This window comes from Ochotona princeps, chromosome 22 (genome assembly GCF_030435755.1).
Source record: "Ochotona princeps isolate mOchPri1 chromosome 22, mOchPri1.hap1, whole genome shotgun sequence".
In the NCBI taxonomy this organism is placed as follows: domain Eukaryota; kingdom Metazoa; phylum Chordata; class Mammalia; order Lagomorpha; family Ochotonidae; genus Ochotona; species Ochotona princeps.
Genome location: NC_080853.1, coordinates 18,526,967 through 18,552,096, shown reverse-complemented (window position 1 = coordinate 18,552,096; position 25,130 = coordinate 18,526,967). Strand labels below are relative to the sequence as shown.

The following is a 25,130-nucleotide window of genomic DNA, read 5'->3' as shown; positions in this document are numbered from 1 at the left end:
CTATAGTTATCAAATACACACTGGATTTCAAAAAGGAATGTTCAACATCCCATTAATACATTTTTATATTATGTGTAATTTTTTAAAACAGAAACTTTAAAAAAATAAAATACATTTCTACATTATGTGTTGAAGTGATAATGTTTTGGATATATTGGGTTAAATATTAGCATCATTTTCCCCTTTTCCGAAACTATAAAAAAAAAGTAAGTGTGGCTACTGGAGGTTTATATATATATATATATATATATATTTATTATATGCTGGAGGTTTTTTATTTTAGGCAGAGAGAGTTCCCATTCGCTGTTTACTTCCCAAGTGCCCACAATAGCCAGGATTGGACTGAGGCCAAAGCCAGGAGCAAGAAATGGAATTCAGGTCTCCCATGTAAGTGGAAGGAAGCCCATCACTTGGACCATCACCACTACCTCCACATTAGTAGGAGTCAGGAGCCAGAGTCAGTCATCAGACCCAGATCCTCAGTTATGGGACACAGACAGCTCAACTATCAGGTCAAACACACACTTCCGGTAAATTTTCAAATATATATACATATTTGACTCACATTATATTTCTATTGGTTAGTAATAATCCTGACCCACAGAACCCAAGCAATAATAAATGTTGCTTTAGGCAGCTATGTGTTGGGGTCATAAGTCACACAACAATCAATCCACTATCTTTTTGGTTCTGTGGCTAACAGTCTGCTCCTTTCCGGGGGTTGGGGAAGGAGGGGTGCGGTCCTCAGTCTGGTCCATCTTGGAACTACAGTAGCCATCACAGGGACCAAAGGTCAGGTGCAAACCACAGAGACCACAACAGACCACCTATGTGCTCACAGGTGTTTATTAACAGGAGAATAAACAGAAGAGAGGACAGAGAAAAAAACAGATGCCCCAAGGTGGTAGGACTGAGGAGGTAATGACCAGAAAGGTTCCTCTGCTTTCTCCTGTCACTGACCCTGGGGGACTCCAACTTTGGGTGGGGCCTCTGGGAGGGACTCGGGGACCTCCAGAAGGCCTGGCAGCTCAGCTGTTGTGTGGGGTCAGGATCCCCACGGGGCTGGCCCCGGCTCGGAATGGCTTCTATGTACACAAAATATCTCTCTGCAGAAGGCACTGGTGTGGGATTGTGGACAGCAGCAAGGCCACCCCATCACAGGCAGGATCCAGGGGATCAGTCCCCAGGCCACTCCAGGTTCCCTAGGGGCCGGCACTCTGAGGCCCTTGCTCCTCTCCTCTCGTTTGCCTCAGCTCAGCGGTGGGCAGTCAGAGCAGGTCAGCCACACGGTGGACGCCCCCTCTTCAGAGCCAAGTACATCAGACGACTTCTAGGCCAAGAGCCCTAGACGGGTGACTTTGGCCGAGAGGAAGGAGTGGATGATGAAGACCATTGTCTTGGGACATGAGTGCAGGTCCAGCTGCTGTGGAGAGAGGGAGAGAAGGCTCAGAGGCCCCATGCAGCCAGGTCCCCAGAACAGGGGGTCCTCCCTCCTCCCCAGGCTGCAGAGGTGGCTCCTCTCTCTACTCACAATCTCGCCTTCAGCACCACCAAAGTCCAGGAAAAGGAGACTGGCACCATCGTCAGAGGACATTTGCAGCTTCTCAAAGGGCTGTCGGAGCAGTACAACTCGGGCAGCACCGGGCTCAGCCGCCCACAGCGTGAAGCCCTTGTCGATATGCACAGAGAGATTGCAGGGACGGCCATTCCACGTACAGGCTGTAGGAGCAGGGGGTATAGGGTGGCAGGGCATAGGTACAGGACACAGGTACGGCTGGTACCTCAGAGACCACAGCACCCCCAGTCCCACCTATGGCTGCACTAGGATAGGAGGCTCACTCTTGCCCATAAGCCCTGTACACCCACCTAGCACAGAACCATTTCCACCCTAAAATACAGAAACACAGGCCCGGAGGGACCAGTGCTCTGGCATGGCAAGGAAAGCCTCCACCTATGACACCCACTGGTTCCTATCCTGGCTGGTCCACTTCTGATCCAGCTCCCTGCTAATGGCCTAGGAAAAGCAGTGGAAGATGGCCCAAGTGCTTAGGCCTCTACACCCATGTGGGAGACCCAGATGAAGCTCCTAGCTCCTGGCTTCCACCTGGCCCAGACCTAACTGTTAAGCCATCTGGGGACTGAATCAGCAGCAGAGAGATTTTTTTCTTTCTCTCTGGCTCTCTCTCTCTCTGTGTAACACCAACTTTCAAATAAATAAATAAATCTCTCTTTTTTAAAACAAAATAAAAAGCATGGGCCCACAGAGAACCTGCACCCACTTCTAGTTCCACTTCCAGCAGCACCATAAGAGGGAGGTTACAGTCTGTCATGCACAGGAGGCCCATTCCCAGCAGAGGCACCCAAGGACATACCAAGCCCGGTCTTAGACACCTCACAGACCTGTGGAATGGGCTGGTTGAATTTAAATTTCATATGAACAAGGGATAAATTAGATATTCAAAGTCAGCTCTCATGATGGGAGATTCAGCTTTTTGCTGGGAGTCCTACCTTCTATTTGGCATCTCTGGCAGAAACCACCCCCATCACCACCACATGCTCACCAGCAGACTCCCAGGAAAAAGGGGATCCCTCTCTACCGCAGGGTGCCTGAGGAGCCCTCATTGTACTTCCTATCCGCTCCTCATGCACCCTCGAAAGGGATGCTTGCCTGCCCCTGGGCACAGGCAGCTAGGACCACAGGGGCATGACCAGGCCCAGCCAGTGTACCTGTAGACACCTCCTGCACGCCCTCAGCAGCCCGGTGACAGCCATCCACCAACTGGCGGGTCCAGGCAGCCAGGTCCTGTGGTGACTCCACGCTGAACAGGTGAGTGTCCACCCCGTGGCGTGTGCCCGTGCGCAGGGCAAAAGACAATTCTGCGTCATAGGTCACAGAGCCCTTCGAGGGGCCCGAGTGTACCAGCCTGGCAGAAGGGAGCAGAGGGCAGAGCATGAGGTCCTGACTGGGGCAAAAGGCTCCTGAGTCAAGGGATAACACCTGGGAGTAGACCCAGGCGTCTTCCCCATCTATTGGGCAAGGGAGCATCGAGCAACTCAGAGGCTCATCCTCTGCCAGCCTCACCCCCACTCCCTCAGCCCAGTCCAGCTGATGTCGGCACACATACCGAGAACACAGCTGCCTCAGTGTGTGCCTCCACCTGGCCATTCTTCCCTAATCAGCGGCACGACTCACTCCCTCACTTCCCCCAGATCTTTACTCCAATGTCACCTCTTAGTGAGAAGCCTTTCCTGACCCTCCGTCAAGAACAGCACCCTTTGTCCCTCACTAACCTTACCCTGTCATCATGAGATCAGAACCTGCATTTTGCATTTTTGCATTTTGGTTGTTTCTTGACTGTGTATCACTCCTTCGTCAGCTAGGGCAGAAATTGTTTGCTGTGGGATTCACAGAAATGAGCAGTGGGTCTGGCATACAGTAGCTGCTCAACAAACCTCTGCTGCCTGAACTAGCAAGCCCCATGTCAGGAGGCAGCACATGACCCACTCAGCCTTCCCAGGTCACAGCCTTCCCCTATCATGAGGCCAGAATCCAGCCCAAGCTGTAGACACAGGCAACAGGGGACTCAGACCCCACAGTCTCACTCCCACTTGCTGTGTGGCCTCTGGGTGGAAAACCTCAGAGGTCTGGCCCTCAGCCCTCTTTGCTTCTCTCTCTCTCTCTAACAGCCTCAAATCCCCCATTGGAGCTGCTGCTGACACCCTGTCTCCCACGTTCCCGGCCTGAGCTGCAGACCCGGGAGTCTCCAAGCTCCCAACTCATCCCACACATACTTTGGACTTGACTCAGCATCTCACTCCAGCCGCCTCCCTTTGCATTCCTACCCCAGCGGCCATGCCCACCTCCTCCATCCCCAGACACGAGCTGCAAAGCTCCCATTTGTCTAGGACACCTCCCTCGCCCTCTCCATCTGGCAGGCATGAGGCTCTGCTAATTTCACCACCCTTGTGTTTTCCAGAACAAATGCTGCCTGTCTTCTCCATCTGCTGCTTCCGCCTACCTCCCTCTATCCCAGCAGCAGCCTGTCTCCTTCAGGACGGCAGCAGGCTCCCCAGCACGTGCGCCACGTGGCAGTCTCAGGCTTTCGCTGAAAACAGCGCGGGTTCCCCTGGCTCCCACCCCTGCACACCACCTGCCACAGCCCTGAAGGTGAAGCTAACATTCCTAAGCCAGGCAATCTCTGCAAGATCAGACCGCACCAAGCTTCCGTTTCCTTCCTCCTGGTTCCCCTGCACAAGTCCACACCCTAGTGAGAGTGCACTCATAGCTCCATGGCCATGACCTTGATGTTCCGTCTGTGTGAGATGCTTTTCTATTTATGAAAGTCCCGCCTTGCCTGACCTGGCCACATAGTGTTAAGCGACTCCTCTGGCCCTGCACATAAGGGCCATTCTGGGGCCTTTCTCCCCTGCTAGACTGGGGACTGGGACTGCTGGGGTCAGCCCTGTGTCCCCCAAGTTCTGCAGCATCGGGTATGAGAGTTAGTGGTGGAAGGGACTGGGGACACCTCGCATCCTCTTGTTAACAAACTCTGATTTCAGAGATAATGAAACTGGGGCCCAGCAAGGGCAGTGGTCCCCTGGGGAATAACACAGGGTGGAACAGGACTGGCATACCCAACTTCTTGAAACCAACCAGAGCATCTCACCCCAGGCTCTGGGTAAGACCCCCTGCCCCTTCCTCTGGCCTTGGGTACCTCGTGGCGATGAGCGGGGCAGTACGGGCTGGCCGACTCAGGGCCTCGCAGGTCTGGGGGAGACCACAGTAGAGGAGCAACTCCTTCTCAGTCAGTAGTGCCAGGGTTGGGGCTGTACCTCCACTGGGCAGCTGCAAGTGGCAAAGCAGCAGTAAGGAAAGATGGGGAGAGGAGAGAGCAGAGGGCTAGGGTGAGACACCGAGGGCATCGACAAAAAGGGGAGGAAGAGACAGGTCCCCACCCAGCAGGCACCTGCTCCGTCAGCCAGCCAATCTGCTTGATGTCCTGACTCCCAGCTGGGTTGGAAGCTGCCATTAGGGCCTGGAGCTCGTCCTTGACCCAGGGCAGCAGAACGTTGATCTGGGCTTGGATGGCTCCAGCCCACGACCTGGCACTAGCCTCATCCTTGGCTCTCAGGAAGAGGGTATCTTGACCATCGGCAGAACAGATCTCCAGATACCTGCAGGCAAAAGAGAAGTGTGGGAGGGCCGGCGCAATAGTGTAGCAGTTCAAGTCCTCGCCTTGAACGTGCCGGGATCCCATATGGGCACCAGTTCTAATCCTGGCAGCTCCACTTCCCATCTAGCTCCCTGCTTGTGGCCTGGGAAAGCAGTTAAGGAGAGCCCAAAGCCTTGGGACCCTGCACCCACATGGGAGACCTTGAAGAAGCTCCTAGCTCCTGGCTTCGGATTGGCTCAGCTGCAGCCATTGTGGTCATTTGGGGAGTGAACCATCGGTCGGAAGATCTTCTCTGTCTCTCCTCCTCTCTGTATATCTGACTTTGCAATAAAAATAAATAAATCTTTAAAAAAAAAAGAGAGAGAGAGAAGTGCAGGAAATGGCCTGGACACATGGTTGTGGCTGTTAAAACTTTACTCGGTACCCAACCAGGCCAAACCACAGGACACGTCCACCAGAGAGACTGAGAAGTAACTGAGCAGAAACTGTGGGGCTCCAGTCACAATTGTCAAGGTCTCCTGGGGTCTGGGGATAGGAAACTGGCCATGGCCCCCCGCTATACACACACACTGATGTAATCAGGGTTCCTGATCTGACCCTTTTCTCCCAATTTCTAAGGAGGATTGTCTTGCTGAACCAGATCCAAAGCAAAATAATTCACTCAGGATGGGTGGGGGAGAGGATGAAAGAGGCTTGAGCTGCCCAGATGATCCACATAATAAATTTCTGGGGCAAAGGAGTTAGTGGGAAAGTGCAGGCAAAGGCGAGAGAAGGAGTTTCTTGGGAGAAATAGCAGAAGGAGTAATAGGGAGAGGATTTTCAAACTTCCGTGTGGGGCATTAAAAGCTCAGTCCCCTGCGGCAGGTACTGTGCTACATCCACACCAGCCTGGGGCACCCACATCCCCTAACAGAGTCCCTCCCACCCCAACCCCATGTTCTAGCTCCATCCTCAAAAACCATCTGATGATGGGATTTGGAGGCGGCGCCTTGGGGAAATAATGAAGACTGGACGAGAACAGGAGGACTGGGCTCTCAGAATAGCACTAGTAGCTTCCTGAGAAGAAGAGAGCCCTGAATTCACACACCTGCTGCCTTGTAAGTGCGATGACTTCCACAGGATTCTGACGCGGCAAGCAGGCTGTCCTCAGGTGCTGGGCAGACACTGGCACCAGGATCTCAGCCTTCAGACCCACGTGCCAAGTCAACATGTAATGTATCCTTCAGAAAGCTTTTGCTCTGGCATTTTATTACAGAACAGAAAGGAAGCTAGGACAAAGTCAGAAGAAAAGCACTCCATCACGGCTATAACGTCCCTCACACAGCCATTCAGCCTGTCTCTTCTTCCTTTTTTAAGGATTTATTTGCTTATTTGAAAGGTAGAGTGACAAAGAAAGCAAGGGAGAGAGAGAAATCTTCTATTCTCTGGTTTACTCCTCAAATGGCTACCACAGCCATAACTGGGCTGGGCTGAAGCCAGGAGCCAGAAGTTTCATCTGGATCTCCCAAGTCTTCTGCTGCTTTCCCAGGTGCATCAGCAGGAAGTTGGATCAGAAGTGTGGCAGCCAAAACTTGAACTAACACTCAAATGGGATGCCAACATCACAGACGGTAGCTTAACGTGCTACCCACCATGATTGCGGCTCCTCGGCCTGTGTTGTAAACCCCTACTATGTTCTGGCATTGTGCTTGTGGCTTGCACAATACAGCGATACCCTTGCTTTGGCCCCATCACCCAACGCCAGAGCATCAGTCCACCTGACTGTCCCCACCTCAGGCTTACCTGTGCTCCGGGTCCGTGGGGGTGCACCTCCTTGAGACATAGGCCATCTTCAAGGGCACATGTTTGGCCTCGCTGAGGTTCTGGTTTGGAGGGCCAGGGCACGAAGGCTGCCGCTGAAGGGGTGAGGCAGGAGGTGAGTCCCAGCCGACCGAGGTCCCACCAGCAGAATTCTTGAAATAAGGCGAGACCTCCTTCATGTATTTGACTGGTTAGGAGAGAGGTCAACAGTTACCACTGTGACAAGCAGTTCCTTGAGGCACCCAGCACAGTTGTCACTAAATCATGTAGAGTTCAACTCAAGCCCGCTATCACGACCTTCCAGGCCCACATCTCTGACAGGGCAATGGGGCAGACAGTGCCGGATGCCGTCAATACCCAATCTCTCACCTCTCCCCTAGTTGATAAGACACATGGCCTATAATTATTTCAAATAAACAAAAACAATCTTTAAAAAAAAAAAGACACATGGCCAACTCAGAGAAAGACTACATTTCCTAGACTCATTTGCAGTGAAGTGTGGCCACATGAGTACTTTCTCTCTCTCTCTCTTTTTAAGACTTATTCATTTTTTATTGGAAAGACAGATTTACAGAGAGAAAGAGAGACAGACAGAAAGCTCTTCCGTCCACTGGTTCACTTCACATGTGGCTGCAATGGCTGGAACTAAGCTGACCTAAAGCCAGGAGCCAGAAGCTCCTTCTAGGTCTCCCACATGGGTGCAGGATTGCAAGGCTTTGGTCACTCCTCTGCTGCTTTTCCCAGGCCACAAGCAGGGAACTAGATGGAAAATGAAGCAGCCAGGGCATGATCCAATGCCCATATGGGATCCCAGCAATTGCAAAGTAAGAATTTAGACACTGGGCCCGGCGGCGTGGCCTTGAAAGCCCCGGGATCCCATATGGGTGCCAGTTCTAATCCCAGCAGCTCCACTTTCCATCCAGCTCCCTGCTTGTGGCCTGGGAAAGCAGTCGAGGACGGCCCAAAGCTTTGGGACCCTGCACCCGCGTGGGAGACCCGGAAGAGGTTCCTGGTCCCGGCATCGGATTGGTGTGTACCGGCCCGTTGCGGCTCACTTGGGGAGTGAAACATCGGATGGAAGATCTTCCTCTCTGTCTCTCCTCCTCTCTGTATATCCAGCTTTCCAATAATAATAAAATCTTTTTAAAAAAAAAAGAATTTAGACACTAAGCTAGCACACCAGGCCCAACATGAATGAATTGTAACCAATTCCAATCAGCATCTAATGTGTATCCTGGTGTTGTGCATCCACAGATTCAACCAATTATAGATCGAAATTATTTTCTAAAAAATTTGTATCTGTAGGGTCTGGCACAGTGGTCTAGTGGCTAAAGTCCTTGTCTTGCACATGCTGCAGGATCCCATATGGGCGCTGGTTCTAATCCCACCATCCCTGTTTCCCATCCAGCTCCCTGCTTGTGGCCTGGGAAAGCAGTCAGTGATGGCCCAAAGCCTTGGGACGCTGCACCTGTATGGGAGACCTGGAAGAGGCTCCAGGCTCCTGGCTTCAGATCAACTCAGCTCTGGCTGTTGTGGTCACTTGGGGAGTGAATCAAGGTGTGGAAGATCTTCCTCTCTGTCTCTCCTCCTCTCTTTCCAATAAAAATAAATAAATCTTTTTTAAAAATGTATCTGTACTGAATATGCAGGTTTTTTGTCACTAGTTCCTAAATTGCACAGTATAACAAAAACTCTTTTTAAGGAATTATTTATCTGGGCCTGGCACGATGCTTTAATAGCTGAATCCTCCCTTTGCAACCACCAGGATCCCATATAGGTGCCAGTTTGTGTCCCGTCCCAGTTCCTCTACTTTCCATCTACCTCCCTGCTGTGGCCTGGGAAATCAATGGAAGATGGCCCAAGTCCTTGAGACCATGCACTCATGTGGGATACCCAGAAGAAGCTCCTAGCTCAGCTCAGCTCTGGCTATGGTGACCAACTGGAGAGTGAAACAGCAGATGGAAGATCTTTCTCTCTGTCTTGCCTTCTCTGTGTAAAATCTAGTCTGCTTTTCCAATAGCAATAAATAGAAATAAATAAATAAATCTGAGAGAGAAAGTAAGAGACTTCATTTTCCAGGCTCTCTCGCTGCTATCAGCGGCCACGTGACCAAGTCTGGCCAATAGAATGACAGCAGAAAGGATGACTGAAGCTATCAATTTTTTTTAAAGACTTGTTTTCTTTCTTAAGATTTATTTTTTATTTTTTATTGAAAAGTCAAATATACAGAGAGAAGGAGAGACAGATCCTCCATCCACTGGTTCATTCCGCAAGTGGCTGCAACGGCTGGAGCTCAACCAATCTGAAACCAGGAGCCAGGAGCTTTTTCTGGGTTTCCCATGCAGGTGCAGGGTCCCAAAGCTTTGAGCCATCCTCCACTGCTTTCCCAGGCCACAGACAGGGAGCTGGATGGCAAGCAGGGCTGCCGGGAAGCAAACCGGTGCCCATATGGGATCCTAGCACGTGCAAGATGAGGACTTTAGCCACTATGCTACCATGCTGGGCCCTGAAGCGACCAGGGTTTGCCCACAGAGAAGTATGCGCTCCTCCTCTGCCTGCTTTTCCTCTTTCCCTGTCTGAAAATGAGACCAGTGGGGCACCTGCCTTGACCATAAACCACAGTAGGGAAGGCTGACCAACAAAACAGAAATAGACAGAGGCTGTTGCTTTAGAGATGCCATATCAGACCTGGAGTGTTTCCTAACAAGGCGAAAACCTACCATACATAAGCCATAGTAGGCTATGGATTTGCTATAGCAGCACTGTTCATACTCTAGCCAACATCAGTGCCCAGAGAGAGCCCTTCTGAGCTCGGGGAAATTATCACTGAGTGAGAGTCCTAGGCACTTTCTAGAACAACACTGTCCAACAGAGCCTTCTGTGATTACGAAAATGTTCTATCTAGGACCTGGCATTGTGGGACGGCAGTTTCAGCCACCCCTTGTGATTCCAGCATCCCACAAGGCAATACAGGTTTGAGTCCTGACTGTGTTTCCAATTCAATTTCTGTTATGTACCTGGGAAGGCAGTGATGATAGGCCAAATAATCATACCTCTGGTACTCACACGGAAGACCAGAAAGAGTTCTGGAGTCCAGGCTTTGGCCAGACCTGGATGTTATGGCTGTTGAAGATAGAAGATACATCTCTCTGCTGCTGCTGCTTCTGTTGCTTTATTTAAAAAATATCTCTCTCTCTCTCTGTGTGTGTGTGTATGTGTGTGTGTGTGTGTGTGGTTTCACGTAACAAGTAGTCCAGAGGAAAGCAAACTAGAGAGAACTCTACCTTCCTCTTGCCTTTCCCCCTCATGACCACAAGGTGGCTGCCCGAGCTCAGGCCAATCACTTCTTACATAACAAAACCCAAAACACAAAGGGAAAAGAGCAAGAAGGGCTCTCTCCTATCTCGTTCTTCTCAGAGACACCCCCAGTAGATGTTTCCTTGTCTCTAACTGGACATAATTGGGCTGTGTGCCCAGCTGGCCCAGTCATCAGCAGACGGGAATATTCTTGACTTACACCACTCACCCTTCAATATCTGGGGCAGAGCTTATTTCCAGGCAATAAAACCAACCTTCTGTTGGTAAAGAAGAACATATGAATGGTGGGCGGGCATCAACAGTGTCTGCCACACTCACCCTGGAGTGGGAGCTGCTCCCGATTCTGATGGGCAGAATCAAGGTGGTTAAAAGACTTGTCCAAGAGTTGCTCTGTCTTCACCCAGCTAGGCTGTGCCCTCTGAGGCAAGGTGCCTGATGTCTGCTAGCTCTTGGGCAGTCCTCCTTCCGCTCCTACCAACCACACCTGCTCTGTGACAATGTGACATGCCAACATTCTGGCATTTGGAGCCACAGCCCAGCCAGCATGCCCTGTCTGCAAGTAGACAGCTGAGAAAGGGGTTAGGAAGCAGTTTTTGGCCCATCTCCCTGTAAGAAACAAATAAGAAGCTATTTCTGTCCCAGGAGACAGCACCTAAGGCTCAGATAGGATTCAAGGAAAAAAATAAATGAATAAGAGGGGGTTAAAACAAGACTCAGGCAACACCACGGCACACTAGGCCAAGCTTCTGCCTGTTTACCAGCATCCCATATGGGCACTGGTTCATGTCCCAACTGCTGCTCTGCTTCCCATCCACCTCCCTGCTTGTAGCCTGGGAAACCCAAGGAGGATAGCTCAAGTCCTTGGACTCCTGCACTATGTGGGAGAACTGGGAGAAGCCCCTGGCTCCTGACTTCAGATCAGATCAGCTCCAGCTGTTGCAGCCACTTGGGGAGTGAACCAACAGATGGAAGATCTGTGTGTGTCCTTCTGCATATAACTTTTCTTGGGCCCAGTGGTATGGCTTAGTGGCTAAAGTCCTTGCCCTGAGCATGCCAGGATCCCATATAGGTGCCAGTTCTAATCCCGGCAGCTCCGCTTCCCATCCAGCTCCCTGCTTGTGGCCTGGGAGAGCGGCTGAGGACAGCCCAAAGCCTTGGGACCCTGCACCCTCGTCGGAGACCTGGAGGAGGTTCCTGGCTCCTGGCTTCGGACCTGCATAGCACCAGAAAACTATTATATTTCTTGTTTTTGACTAGTTTACCGAGACGGTAGGGCAGACATTGTAGTGGAGTGAGTTAAGCCACCACTTAGAATGCCCACATTCCCTATCAGAGTGTCAGCACCACTGGTTCTGTTTCCAATCCAGCTCCCTGCTAATGCACCTGGGAAGTAGTAAAAGCTGGCTCAAGTACTTGAGCTCCTGTTGTCCATGTGGGAAAGTCAGATGTAGTTCCTGACTCCTGGCTTCAGCCTGGCCCTGACCTGGCCATTAGGAAAATGAATCAGCAGATGGAAGATCTTTCTTTATGTCTTTCTCTCTGACTTTCAAATAAATAAATAAATCTTTAAATAGAAGTGGAGAGGCCCGATGTGGTAGCATAATGACTAAAATCCTCGCCTTGCACTCGCTGGGATCCCATATGGGCACCGATTCAAGTCCTGGTGGCCCCGCTTCCCATCCAGCTCCCTGGTTGTGGCCTGGGAAAGCAGTAGAAGACAGTCCAAAGCTTTGAGACTCTGTGTCCATGTGGGAGATCCAGAAGAAGCTCCTGGCTGCTGGCTTCAGATCAGCTCAGCCATTGTGATGACTTGGGGAATGAATCAGAATCAGCAGATGGAAGATCTTCCTCTCTCTCTTTCCTCCTCTCTGTATACCTGACTTTACAACAAAAATAAATTAATCTTTGGGCCCAGCATTGTAAACTATTGACCAAAGCCCTCTCCTTGCACATGCCAGGATCCCAAATGGGTGCCAGCTCATGTCCCAACTGCTCCACTTCCCATTCAGCTCCCTGCTTGTGGCCTGGGAATGCCGTCAAAGACAGCCCAAGGCTTTGGGACCCTGCACCCGCGTGGGAGACCTGGAAGAGGCTCCTGTCCCCTGGCTTTGGTTCGGCTCAGCTCCAGCCATTGCGGCCACTTGGGGAGTGAATCAATGAACAAAAGGTCTTCCTCTTTGTCTCTCCTCCTCTCTGTATATCTGACTCTCAAATTGAAAATAAATAAATCTTTTTTTAAAAAGTGGGGAGTGGGGCAGATGACACAATTCTAGCTAAACAAGAAAGTGAAGAAAGCACACTCTCTTTCTCTACTCGTCTCTAACAGGGAGGTAACTTGGTCCGAACACAAAACAGTCACTTTTTGCCCACAAGGATTGGGATCCACATGAGGGTGGTAAAACAGGGAGATGGGTAGACTGGATCTTCAGTTAAGCTGTGAGTCCCCAGATTAACCTACCCAGGGGGCCATTCTGCCTCCAGATGTTCTGAGAGATAATCTATACTTTTCGGTGTATAAACTTCTTTGTATTGGGTTCCTGTTATCTGTGGTTACAGCGTCCCAACTCCTACAGCTGCATAACCATGCTGTAGGTGCCCCAGCCCCACTCTGCTCAGAACCCTGCTCCTGCTACCCTCCACCTTTCACCCTAACTTCAAGACACTCCAGCACCCGGGCCCTGCCCACCTGCCTGCCTTCACTCCCAACCACTGCCCCAGTCCCACCCTCCAGGCTACTGAATGCTCATAGCTCTCAGAAGCCATATGAGCTTCTTGAAATTGTAGTCTTCACCACACAGAATGTCCTCAGCACATGGCTTGGAGTCAGGTGTTCCTGGATTTGAATTCCAGCCCCAGCTGGAATGATGAATGATACATGGCAAATATTAGTTACACAAGAAACAGGTGTTTCTTGGGATAGTCATTTGGCACAGCAGTTGGGAGCACTAACTACGATGCTTATATCCCATATCAGAGTGCCTGGTTCGAGTCTCAGCTCCTCTGCTTCTGATCCAGCTTCCTGCTGGTGCACCCTGGGGGGCAGGGGATGATGGTTCTAATGGTTGGGTCCCTTATAAGAGTCCCTGGCTGAGCTCCTGACTCCTGGCTTCAATCTAGTCCATGCCTGGCTATTGTGGGCATTTAGAGAGAAGTCCAGCAGATGGATGGAGGATATCTTTCTTTCTTTCAAATAAAATGGAAACAGATACATGAAATAAAAAGAGAGAAGTGCTTCTTAACTATTAGCCTCCCTTGCCCCCACTTCACAGAACTCTCATAGTTTATGGGGCTGGGGCTGCCTCTCCCATGAAACTGGGAGCTCCCAGGGGATAGAGCATGGGTTTGATGTAACCCAGAGTCAGTGTCCTTTGAATGCAAGAATAAATGCCAGGTCACAACACACTCAGGTAACAAAGAAGGTACCAGAGCTCAGGAGGCCCAGCCCAGATCATATGTCATCCTGCAACAAGGGCCCAGTTCGGATTCATCACACTCTGCAACACCCAAAACCCACTCCCCTGTGACTAACTTGGTGACACATGTGTGCACCACCAGGCAGGGGGCACAGCCAGGGCAGGGACCTCAACCATCTCATATCTGTCTCCCCAGAATCCAGCAGGGACCTCCCAAGCTACGTGCACAGCAAACATTCACAGCCAGAGCAGTTACTAGGGCCCTGTTGTCCCGGCCATCCAAGGACTGGGTCCGCCTTCTCCTTTTCCACAGCAATGGCTAAAAATGGACAACACACCAGCTGGCGCCAGCAACAGGGCTGGGATTTCACAAACCAAGTGGCCAGGCCCAGAGTGGGGGTAGGGAACTGGGGGCCCCGGAGTACAGCCAGAAATAGCCCAGCTCTGAGGTCTCCTCCCCATCTCATTTCTGCCTGACTCACCCGACCAGGCAAGGCGGGGCTGGCCAAAGGCAGTGGCCTAGAGAGCCAAGGGCCTGACCACGGCCCTTTGGTCAGCATTCCTGAGACTCCAGAGGTACGCCCAACTGGCATCTATACCTTCCCCAGCCAAGCCCCTGACCCAGGAACCGAATAACCAGAGACACATGGACCATCACTCCTTTGGGAGGCCAAGGCAGACGCAAACAAGGGGACTCCAGGGATCTCTATCTCTGCCCCAGAGCAAAGTGACACAAGCAGACCCCAAACTTGTCTAGTGGGGAAAAAAAACATGCAGAACCTTTAGGAGGTTGAAAGCACCCACAGTGGCTTTCCCCTCAAGAGGTGATCACTTTACACTTCCCCGTTGTTGGACTTTTTTGGAAGAGTACATATAATATTACTTCTTGTGTTTTTACTGTTGTTGTTTGTTAATCTAGTTCCTGAGGCCAGCGCTGTGGCACATCAGGTTAAGCTGCTGCCTGGGATGTCGGTATCCCACAGGAGTGCCCATGCAGGCCCCAGTTCCAATCCAGCTCCCCGACGCTCACACAACTAAGATAGCAAAAGATGATGACCCCTGCCACCCAAAAGGGGACGGGAGTGCTAGGCTGCTGGCTTCAACCTGGCTGTTAAGCCACTGAGGGAGTAAATCAGCACATGGAAGAGCTCTCCATCTTCTCTCTCTCCCTCTCTTCCTTTCACTCTACGTTTCAAATAAATAAATCCTTTTAATTTTATTTAGTTATTTGAAAGCCAGAACTGCGGAGAGAGAAACAGAGAGCGGTCTTTCATTCGCTGGTTCACTCCCCAAATGGCCACAATGGCCAGAGCTGGCTTAATCTGTGGCTGGGAGCCAGGAGCTTCTTTCCAGTCTCCCACATGGGTGCAGGGCACCAAGGACTTGGGCCACCTTCCGATGCTTTCTCAGGCACATTAGCAGGGAGCTGCATCAGGAATGCAGCATCTGCAACTCAACTCGGGATCCACAGGGGATCCAAGCATTGCAGACAGCAGTCTTATCAACTATGCCATAGTGGTAAATCCTAAAAATAAATAAAGGTGACATGTCTTGCCATGCAGTCTAAAATATCCAAGAGTCTAAGATCTGCCTTCTAATGAAGCTGTCTCTGCCCCCATATGACATTAGGCAAATGACTTCACCTCCCTGAGCTTCAGTGTTCTCATTGTACAGGGGGTGACTAATACAGGGGTGATTTGTATGGGCCAGGGGATGAAAGAGCTTTTTTCAGTCTCTGGTTTTCAAACCAAACCAAACCAATGTCTGTAGAGTATGAGAGAAGAGGCCAGGGCACACCTCTGTCCCTGGGGACAGGCAGGCTCCTCAGAGGCATGGCACCACCCAGCTCAGCAGAACAGCAAGGCCCCAAATAGCTGTATCCATTAACAGCAATAACATTCCACTTCTGACAGTGGTGACACATCAAGTCAAATCACAGGCAGGGCACCTGGCAGCATCCATCTCCTGGGAGAAGAGCTGGCAGGGAGTTCCGAGGACTCCTATTGGAAAAGCTCAAGAAATGTACCCAGCGTGAGCCACAGGCCATCTGAAACCATGCAGGGAAATCAGCCACGATGCACAAGGCTAAAGGTAATACAGAGACACATCCTACTGCTCACTCTCTGAACACTCCCCAAAATCTGTGGTATGCTGGGCTCAGCACCAGGCCTTAGGACTCCAGAGACAAACAACACGTGGCCCCAGCCCACAAAGTGCTTCCAGTTTTACTAACGAAAAGGATGATGGTGCTAATGACGTCATGATGAAAAAGGCTGCTATGTGGGCCCGGCGCAATGGCCTAGCGGCTGAAGTCCGCGCCTTGAATGCTCCAGGATCCCATATGGATGCCAGTTCTGATCCCAGCAGCTCCACTTCCCATCCAGCTCCCTGCCTGTGGCCTGGGAAAGCAGTCAAGGATGGCCCAAAACCTTGGGACTCTGCACCCGCGTGGGAGACCAGGAAGAGGCTCCTGGAGCCTGGCTTCAGTACAGCTCTGGCTGTTGTGGTCACTTGGGGAGTGAATCATCAGACGGAAGATCTTCCTCTCTCTCTCTGCTTCTCTCTATATATCTGACTTTGCAATAAAAATAAATAAATCTTTTTTTAAAAATGCTGCTATTTACTGAATACTTTTACCATGTGGAAGTTCCAAGCACTAAGCAACGAATAAAATCATGACTGAGTGCCTACCAAGAGCACTGGCCTGGACACTCACTCGTTTTATCCTTCCGCCTTGCAAACAGTCATATAAGGTGGAACCAACAATAGCCTCTGCAACCACAGTGCGGTTCAAACCCTGACGTTGCCAGTTTGTTAGCTGTGAGACTTCAAGGAAGCTATTAATTCTTAATAATCCTTGATAATCTTGTCTGTAAATGGGAATGATGCAATATCAATTACTCTATGTTGCATTTATCAAAGAGAAGAAAACAAGCTTTTGTAAAGGTTTATTGATTTGAAAGGCAGAGAGAAAAACAGAGATCTTTACCTGCTGATTTACCCCCCACCAAATAGCTGCCATGGCTGGGGCTGGACCAGGACAAAGTCAGGAGCCTGGAACCCCACACAGGACTCCTATGTGGATGGCAGAAGGGTCTTGCTACTTGCCTCATCCGCTGCTGCTTTTCCAGGCAGGGAGCAGGATCAGAAGCAGAACACTGGAATTCAAACTGACACTCCGACGTGAGATGCCAGAGTCACGGGCGGCAGCTTAACCAACTGTACCACAAAAGAGGTCCAGAAACTAGATTTTTGATGAATGTCAATTATTTCAAATCACACTGCTAGCTACAAATATCAAAACAATAAGGCATCCAGAGTAAAAAGTCTCATATCCTTATCATTAATGTATGACTCTAACTTGATATTAAAATATATGGCTGATATATTAAGCTTTCAGGGATCAATATTCTCAAATCAGCCTTTTTAAACATAAAAAAAAAAAAAAAAAAACAGCACTGGAGTTGGCACAATGGCACAGCAAGTCAATTCTCTGCCTGAAATGACAACATTCCATTTAGGTACCGGTTCATGTCCCAGCTGCTCCACTTCCCATCCAGCTCCCTGCTTATGGCCTTGGAAAGCAGCAGAGGATAACCCAGGACCTTGGGACCCTGCACCTGCACTGGAGGCCCAGGGAAGCTTGTGGCTTTGAATTAGCTCAGTTCCAGCCACCGTGAGCATCTGGGGAGCAGACCAGCAGATGGAATACCTCTCTCTCTCTCTCTGTGTCTCTCCTTCTCTCTGTAAAAATATCTCTTTCCAATAAAAATAAATATATATTTTAAAGAATAAAAACATCACTGGCATTTTAATATTGCTAAAAAGTAAAAATAAAACAAAACTGAGTGGGAATTGAGGGCTGATCATCAGAATACCAAAGATCACCCAGAGGGACCCCTGCCCGTTTGCTTCTGTGGGCCTCTTGGAGACCTCTTAGGGGAAGCCAAGGCAACGCAGCAGGACTTGGGCCTGGGACTCGGCTCTGCAGCTTTGTTGGCCGCCGTGGCATTCTCCATCAGCTCTACCACCTCCTGGTGTCTGTTCTGGGCCGTGAGCCAAAAACACATTCCTCAGGCCCCCACGGGCTTCCCGGGGCCACCAGGGCGCCGTCTGAGGGAAGAACTCAGCATAGCAGACACCTCACAAGAGATGGGGCAGAGGTAGACATGCATCAACCACAGCAGGCAGTCTACAGCTACCAGTGGGGAAACTGAGGCTCAGAGAAGGCAAGGGACTCCTCCAAGACCACACAAGCCAGGCACGGTGCGGAAAGCCTCTCCGCTTTGCCACCAAAATCCATCTTGGATTTCATACCCTGCTGCAAAACAGCCAACCTTCTCCCTAAAGAAGATGGGTGGGTCTCTGAGTACTAGGACGCCTGGCTCTTAGAAGAGCTGAGACCTGACAGTTCACCAAGGTTCTCAGGAAAGAATGTTCCGGGTGTGCATTTGGTGCAGTGGTTACGTCACTGCTTAGATGCCCACAACCCGTGTCGGGGTGCTGGGTTCAAGCCCTGGCTCCACTGCTGAATCTATTATCCTGCTAATCCGCACTCTGGGAAGTAGCAAGTGATGGCTCGCCTACTTGGGATTCCTGCCACTCACATAAGACACTCAGAATCCTGGGCTCCTGGCTTTGACCTGGCCCAGTCCTGGCTGTTGCAGGAATTCAGGGGGTGAATGAACCGGTGAAAGATCTCTCTCTCTCTCTCTCTCTCTCTCTCTGCCTTTAAAATCTAAAATTTCATAAATTATTTTTCTTAAATAGAATTCTAGGGGCCAGTGTTGTGGCATAGTGGCTAAAACTGCCACCTGCAACACTAGCATCCCTTATGGGTGCTGCTTCAGGTCCTGGCTGTTCCACTGCTGATCTGCCTCCCTGCTAATCAACTGAGAAAAACACTGGAAGATGGCCCAAGCATTTGGGTCCCTGCCACCCACAGGAGCCACTTGCCTGAAGCTCCTGGCTCCTGACTTCTGCCTGGCCTAATGCCATTGCAACTATATGGGGAGTGAACCAGCACGTAGAAGATCACTGTCTGTCTCTCCCTTTCTCTCTGTAACTCTAACTTTAAAAAATAAATAGTTCATTCAAGTAAATAAAATGAAATACAAACAGAATTTTAGCTACCCCTGCCTCTCTTTCCTGTGTCACTTATCAGGTGACACATCCTACCATGTAACATTGTCCCTATTCACAACAACCCAGAAAGGCAGGAGTTACAGTCCCATTTTACAGACGAGGAAACAAAGGCTCAGGGAAATGAGGCGATCCATCCAAGGTCCCCTGCTAGTGAACAGGAGAGAGGTGATGCAAACCAGTTCAGCTTAGCTCCACGCTTCCTCCATTACCCCAGTCTCCAAGCCCCAAGCTGGTCCCCCAGTCCCTGACCATCACCAAGGCCCCAGCATGGGGCAAGGAGCACTCAAGGCCTGGGGGAGACAGGGAGGAAGCTGGGCAGCACCGCCCAGTGCTCTGGGCCCCACACCCCAGGGCTTACCTTCCAGCACCACCTCCTTGCCTGTCTTCTTCAGGGCCTGCACGGCTTCATCATGGGTGGCAGAGGACAAGTCTTCCCCGTTCACTGACAGGATAGCGTCCCCCACAAAGAGGGCTTCCGTCTGGTCAGCTGCCAGTCCCTTGAAGATCTTGGAAATGAGAATGGGCATCTTGTTCTCCCGGCCCCCTGTGAAAGCACAGAAGGAGAAAAAAAAGCTGAGACAGATGCTCCAAGAAGCAAACCTACATGAAACTCCTTCTGAAGGTTTCCCTCAGCACCCAGCCCAAAGCTGGGAAAGTGGAGACGGGAGAATAAAGAGAATCTCAGATAGGGGCCTTCGAAGTGTGGGATACTGGAGACCAGCGCTGCGGCACAGAATATTCAGCTGCCAACTGCAGTGCCAGCATCCCATATGAGTGCCAGCTCGAGTCCCAGGCTGCTCCATTTTCCATCCAGTTCCCTGCTAACGTGCTTTGGGAAGAACAGAGGACAATGGCCTTAGTGCGTGGACCCTGACACTCACAGTGGGAAACCTAGATGAAGCTCCTAGCACCTAGCTCCCCCAAACTGTTGTGGCCATTTGGGGAGTCAATCAGTGAGTAGAGGATTTCTCTTTCTTTGTCTCTTCTTTTCTCCCTCTCTGTAATTTTAACTTCCAAATAAGTAAAATAAATCTATTTCTTTATAAAAAGAAGTTTGGGACACCGATAAGTCCCAAGTCACTGTCTAAATTCATAAAGGTAGAGTTTGGTAGTTGGGTCTATTGGTTAAATGCTTTGGGTGGTCACCAGTACTTCAGTAACTCACTAAGTTAATAGCTTGAAGTTCAAGGGTTCACTAAAAAAAAAAAAAACATTTTGAACATGAGCCATTTTTCCACTCAGGGGAATCCGGGGACACCTGCCTAACCACAGTGAAGCAGGCGGTCAGTTATTGCTTCAGGGCCAAAGCACCTCCCTCCGCCAGCCTGAAGTTTGATAGTCCAGGATCCAGGCTGGAAACCAAGGCCTTCGAGCAGTGGTGGGGAGCGTCCAGCCCACTGGCCATATAAGGCTCCCCACACTCTTTGGTCTGGCCCTGCCAAGGCAACCACAAGCAGGACTGGGAATTCAATAAATCTATAGCAGGCCAATTTTTAAGTTGATAATTTTGCATGGCCCGCAAATGCTGCTATAAATATCCAAATGGCCCTTGGCAGGAAAAACAAAAAAACAAAAAAACAAAAAAAAAAAGGCTCCCTGCCCCTGCTACAGTCTAGAGATTTCAAAAGTCTAAATGGGATCTCCAATAAACAAGAAGCAAATGCACTTTCATGAATTACTTTATTGCCAGATTCTCAAATGCCTCTTTCAAACAAGAAACCATAGTCAGTTCCTGTTAGTTCCACATCTCCTGTGCCAAACATTGTTGCTAAATGCTAGGTTGTCTCATTGTATCCTTCCAATACCCACCAAGAGCCCTGCTCAGACACCTCTGAGGGAAGCCAAAGCCCCTTGTCCAAGCTCACATATCCACCACATGGCAGAGCCAGCATCTGAACCCCAAGACTCCTGGCTCCAGAAGCCACCGTCTTAAACCTACGGTGGACTGCAAGTCAAGCCCCCCATATTTCACACTCTTGGTCCAACCCAGGAGTACTGAAAGTTGAGTGATTGGTGGCCCAGAGAGGGAGGTCATGATTTCAAGGTCATTACACAAGCTGACTGACAGCCAACCTGGGACTGGAACACACCCCCTGACCCTACAACTGTTCCCTCAAAGCAGTGCACATAGCCTAGGGGCCTGGCAAGGAAGGGGTGACAGTTTACACCTGCCCTCCCCCACCTAGAACCAGGCAGTCTGAAGCTCCAATCATTCCTGACTGCCTGGGATTCAGCTGGACCCCAGAGGGAGGTTACCATGGCAACAGGAACCTGGTCTCCATCCAGAGGCCTTGGATGGAACCGGTCTTTCCCCTGAAGCCTCCTAAAACCGGCTTCACCCTCAGCTGGACAGAGCCCATGAACAGCTTTGTGTGACCTTGGAAAGCGCTGTCTCTTCTTTCTCTCTTGCGCGCTCTCTCTCTCTCTCTTTCCTCTCTCTTAGCTTGCCACCTGCAAAATGAAATTCTACTTGATAAGTTTCTGCCTGCTCTGACCCCAAGGGTTCCACCGCTGGCTCAGCCTGTGGCTCCATCCCAGGCTGGAGGTTGGGATAAGGCCAGGCACCCCAGCCCCTGACTTTCCCGTTTCCCCCTTCCACACCCCTTTAGTAGCCTGCCTGGGAATTTGCCCTTCCTCAGGAAAGAAAGAGCTGCCCAGGGCAATTCTCTGAAGAACAATGGCCTGATAATTAGGGTTACATCTCAGCTCCTCCAGACTCTGACCCCCCCTACCAACTGAGTCATCCTGGGAAAGTCATTTGACCTTTATGAATCTCAGTCTCCTCAACTGTTTAGGGTTTCTCAAGGCCTTGGGCCCCTGCCATGCATGTGGGAGCCCAGGATGCAGGTCCTTGCTCCTCCTGGCTCCAGCCTTGCCCAGCACTGGCCACTGTAGCCACTGAGGATACAAAGCAGTGGACGGAAGATCAGTCTCCCTCTGTCTCTCTTTCCGCCTTTCAAACACATAAAATAAACCTTAAAAAAGGACTTTTACTCCCCACCTTTTACCACTAGTTGCCTGCAGGAGGTGGCTCATGCGCCTGGCACACTGGTCACAGCACCTGACACACAGTGACCATGTGGCATTTATCTCCAGCCCCTCACGCCAGCCAAAGGGTCCAGAGGCCCGGGCAGTGAACAGAGCCAGCAGCCTGGAGCATGTGAGTTCAAGGTGATACAAGGGCTGACACCCTTTCCCAAAACACGGTTCTGTGGGCGGGGACCCTGAGAAGCAAAGGGACAGTCACGGTGACCCCAGCAGGCCTGCAGGGATTTTAAGCACCCAGTTCTGTTGCCTGGGGAGTCTCTCTTGGCCTTCACTATTCTCTAACTGCAACGAACTGCCAGGCATCTACCATGTGCGGGCAGGGTGAGCACCATGTTCAGACAGATACAGAACAACTCCATCCTGACCTTCATCTACTGCTGGGGACACCAAGCACCAGAGACAGGAAGTGAAAAGTCTGAATTCACCTGCCTCATCTTGGGACTGCCTGTACTGGAAAGAGGTGGACGGCAGTGGTGGCTATGTGCCTGGAAAGTGGCATCCGAGACGATTTGCATCCTGTGCAAGGTGGAGAGGGCCAGATTAGGGCCCTCAACGTCGGGGGGGGGTGCTCCCCACTGAAGGACACAGCCTTCCTGGATCCCATTTGGGATCTCAGCTAGTGACTCCCGGGCTTAGCTCCCCACCACCTGGTGAGTCTCATAGACTTCCTCTGTATGTCTTTCTAGTAACCCAGAGCCTCAACCCCGCAATTCTCCCACCTCTCACTTCCTGGGTGCCCCTCTTGTCCTTGGAGCCCTTGCCGCTAACTCTCACAGTCCGGTGCCTCCAGACAGAAAAAGTCCCCTCCCACGTGTCCTTGGGCGTCCCCCAACCTCGCCCACACCTGTGCCTGCCCCCCTCAGGTCCCACCCCACGAAACCTTGGCGTCCCCAGTGCCCTCGGATCTGCTTCCCTCCTCACAGCCTCTCCGCCTCAAGTCACACAAGGCCAAGCAAACTCCACGTCCGCGGCGCCCCCTCCGACAGCGCGCCCCGGTGCACCGCCGCTGCGCCCGCGCCCACCTTTGATGCTGATGCCCAGCCCGCCAGCGTCGGCCTTGCGCACCGTCACGCGGCGCCGCTGGAGCAGCAGCGCCTCGGGCAGCTGCGGGGGCGCCGCGCCCGGCTCGGCGGCGCCGTTGAGCTGTGCGGGCTCGGGCTCCGGGCCGGGCTCGCCGTCGGCGGGGCTCACGGTCAGTGCGTCCTCGGCCAGCGCGACCAGCACCCGCTGCCAGCGCTCTCCGCCGGCCCCCGCGCGCAGCTCCAGCAGCCCGCTTCGCGGGGCGCGCCTCCCTGTCGCCATCTTCACAGCCGAGCCCCCCACCAGGGTCGCCCGTTCCCGACCCGGCACCCACAGGGCGGAGGGCAGCGGGGGCCCCGGCTGGGCCAGCCGCCACCCTACCCCGGCCCCCGGGAGGTGGAGCGTCGGGGCGGGGCCAGTCCTGCTGGGGGAGTGACCAGACGCCAGCGGGCGGGGCCGCGGGAGGGACCCGAAAAGCCTAAAGGACACGGAGTAGGACCACGTGGAGGGTGGGCGGGACCCTGGGGAGTCCTGGGAGGAGGCCAAGGTCGTGGCCCTCTGCAAGCGCGGACGTGGGCGTGCAAGAAGCCGCCCGAGAGGACTCTCCCTAGGGACTCTGCCCGCAGGGCTACTACTAGTCTGGGAGCTTTGGAAAGGACAAGGCTCGGACGTATGGTCGTGACTCCTGGAGGCAACAGGTCCCGCCCACCTGGGGACACCACCCACTGCCACCCCCAGCTGGGCTTAGGGCTTGCTGGAAGGCCTGCCTGGAGAAGTTTCAGAGCTTAACCCCTTACTCTGCACAAGCCGAGCATAGAAAAACCTCAAGCTGCACATGTTCAGACCTGGGGGAAGAATCCGAAATCACAAGGTGAGCAAGAAGGCTGCGGAGCCGCAGGGCTCAGCTCTGGAGTGTGAGTGTATGGAAGGTCCGTGGCCTCGTCCGGCTCAGACACTGTCTGTTAGCACCTCATGACCTTGATCGTGACACATGACTTTTCTAGATCTCCATTCACGCATCTGAGAAATGGGGTCATAATAAATGCCTACCTCAGGGCTTTTGTAAGGATTCAATCAACGTGAAACGCGTTGTAAGCTGTGAATTCCCGTGCCATTGATACAGTCACTTACGTGTATTGATACTTAGCCATTGGCCGAACTTAGCACTGGGTGCTTTCCATGTGTTACTGTATCTTGACAGTAACCTAGAGGAGTAGCTACTATTAAGAACACCCTCAGGGGCCTGGAGCGGCAGCCTAGTGGCTAAAGTCCTCCCCTTGCACCTGCCAGGATCCCATATGGGCGCTGGTTCTAATCCCAGCAGCCTGCTTCCCATCCAGCTCCCTGCTTGTGGCCTGGAAAAGCAGTCGAAGACAGCTCAGCGACTTGGGACCCTGCACCTGTGTGGGAGACCGTGAAGAAGCTCCTGGCTCCTGGCTTTGGATCAGCTCAGCTCTGGCCATTGGTGCTACTTGGGGAGTGAACCGGTGGATGGAGGATCTTTCTCTCTGTCTCCCCTCCTCTCTATATATTTGCCTTTCCAATAAAAATAAATCTTCTAATAAATATTTTTAAAAAGAAAAACAAGGATCACTTTAAAAAAAAAAGAAACCCTCGTGCCAACATTGTGGCATAGTAAGCTAAGCCTCCACCTGCAGCGCCAGCAAAAGCCCATTATTGGCAACAGTTTGAGTCCTGGCTGCTCCACTTCTGATCCATCTTCCTGATGATGCTCCTGGAAAAGCAGTGGAGGATGACCCATGTGCTTGGGCCCTAATACCATGTGGAAGACCTGAAAGAGGCTCCTGGCTTCAGATCAGCTCAGCTCCGGCCATTGCAGCCACTTGGGGAGTGAACCATCGGATGGAAGATCTTCCTCTCTGTCTCTCCTCCTCTCTGCATGTCTGCCTTTCCAATAAAAATTAATTCATCTTTTAAAAATGCGATAAATGAGAAGGTCCTCCTTGAGTTCTGGAAGCTTCACTCTCTGGCTGGAAAAGGAAAGGGAGGCATGGTCCCAAGAAGGCCAGAGAGCCAGCAGGAAGAAGGCTGCTGTCCCAGCATCAAAGCCCAGAAGTTGGTCCTTGAAATTCGCCCCACGTACTGCCCTGCTTTACCCGACTTAATGAGGCCCAAAGTTGAGGAGAGTCCTGAGAGAGTCCTGCCCCGGGGGGTGGTTCTCTGTGTGTCATGGGAGCTGGGAGGGAGAGGG

General features: G+C 51.6%; 1 protein-coding gene across 1 annotated transcript; it reads right to left on the bottom strand.

Annotated features, from left to right (window-relative positions):
* Positions 1 to 830: 830 nt before the first annotated feature.
* On the bottom strand, positions 831 to 23,273 carry SNTA1 (syntrophin alpha 1). The gene is made up of 8 exons (XM_058679343.1): positions 22,921 to 23,273; positions 19,209 to 19,394; positions 6,957 to 7,161; positions 4,968 to 5,175; positions 4,716 to 4,846; positions 2,728 to 2,924; positions 1,532 to 1,719; positions 831 to 1,423 (listed from the first exon to the last, which is right to left on the bottom strand). Exons 1-8 carry the CDS (start codon positions 23,198 to 23,200, stop codon positions 1,331 to 1,333), a joined length of 1,488 nt encoding a protein of 495 aa, XP_058535326.1. The 5' UTR covers positions 23,201 to 23,273; the 3' UTR covers positions 831 to 1,330.
* Between the last annotated feature and the right edge of the window lie 1,857 nt (positions 23,274 to 25,130).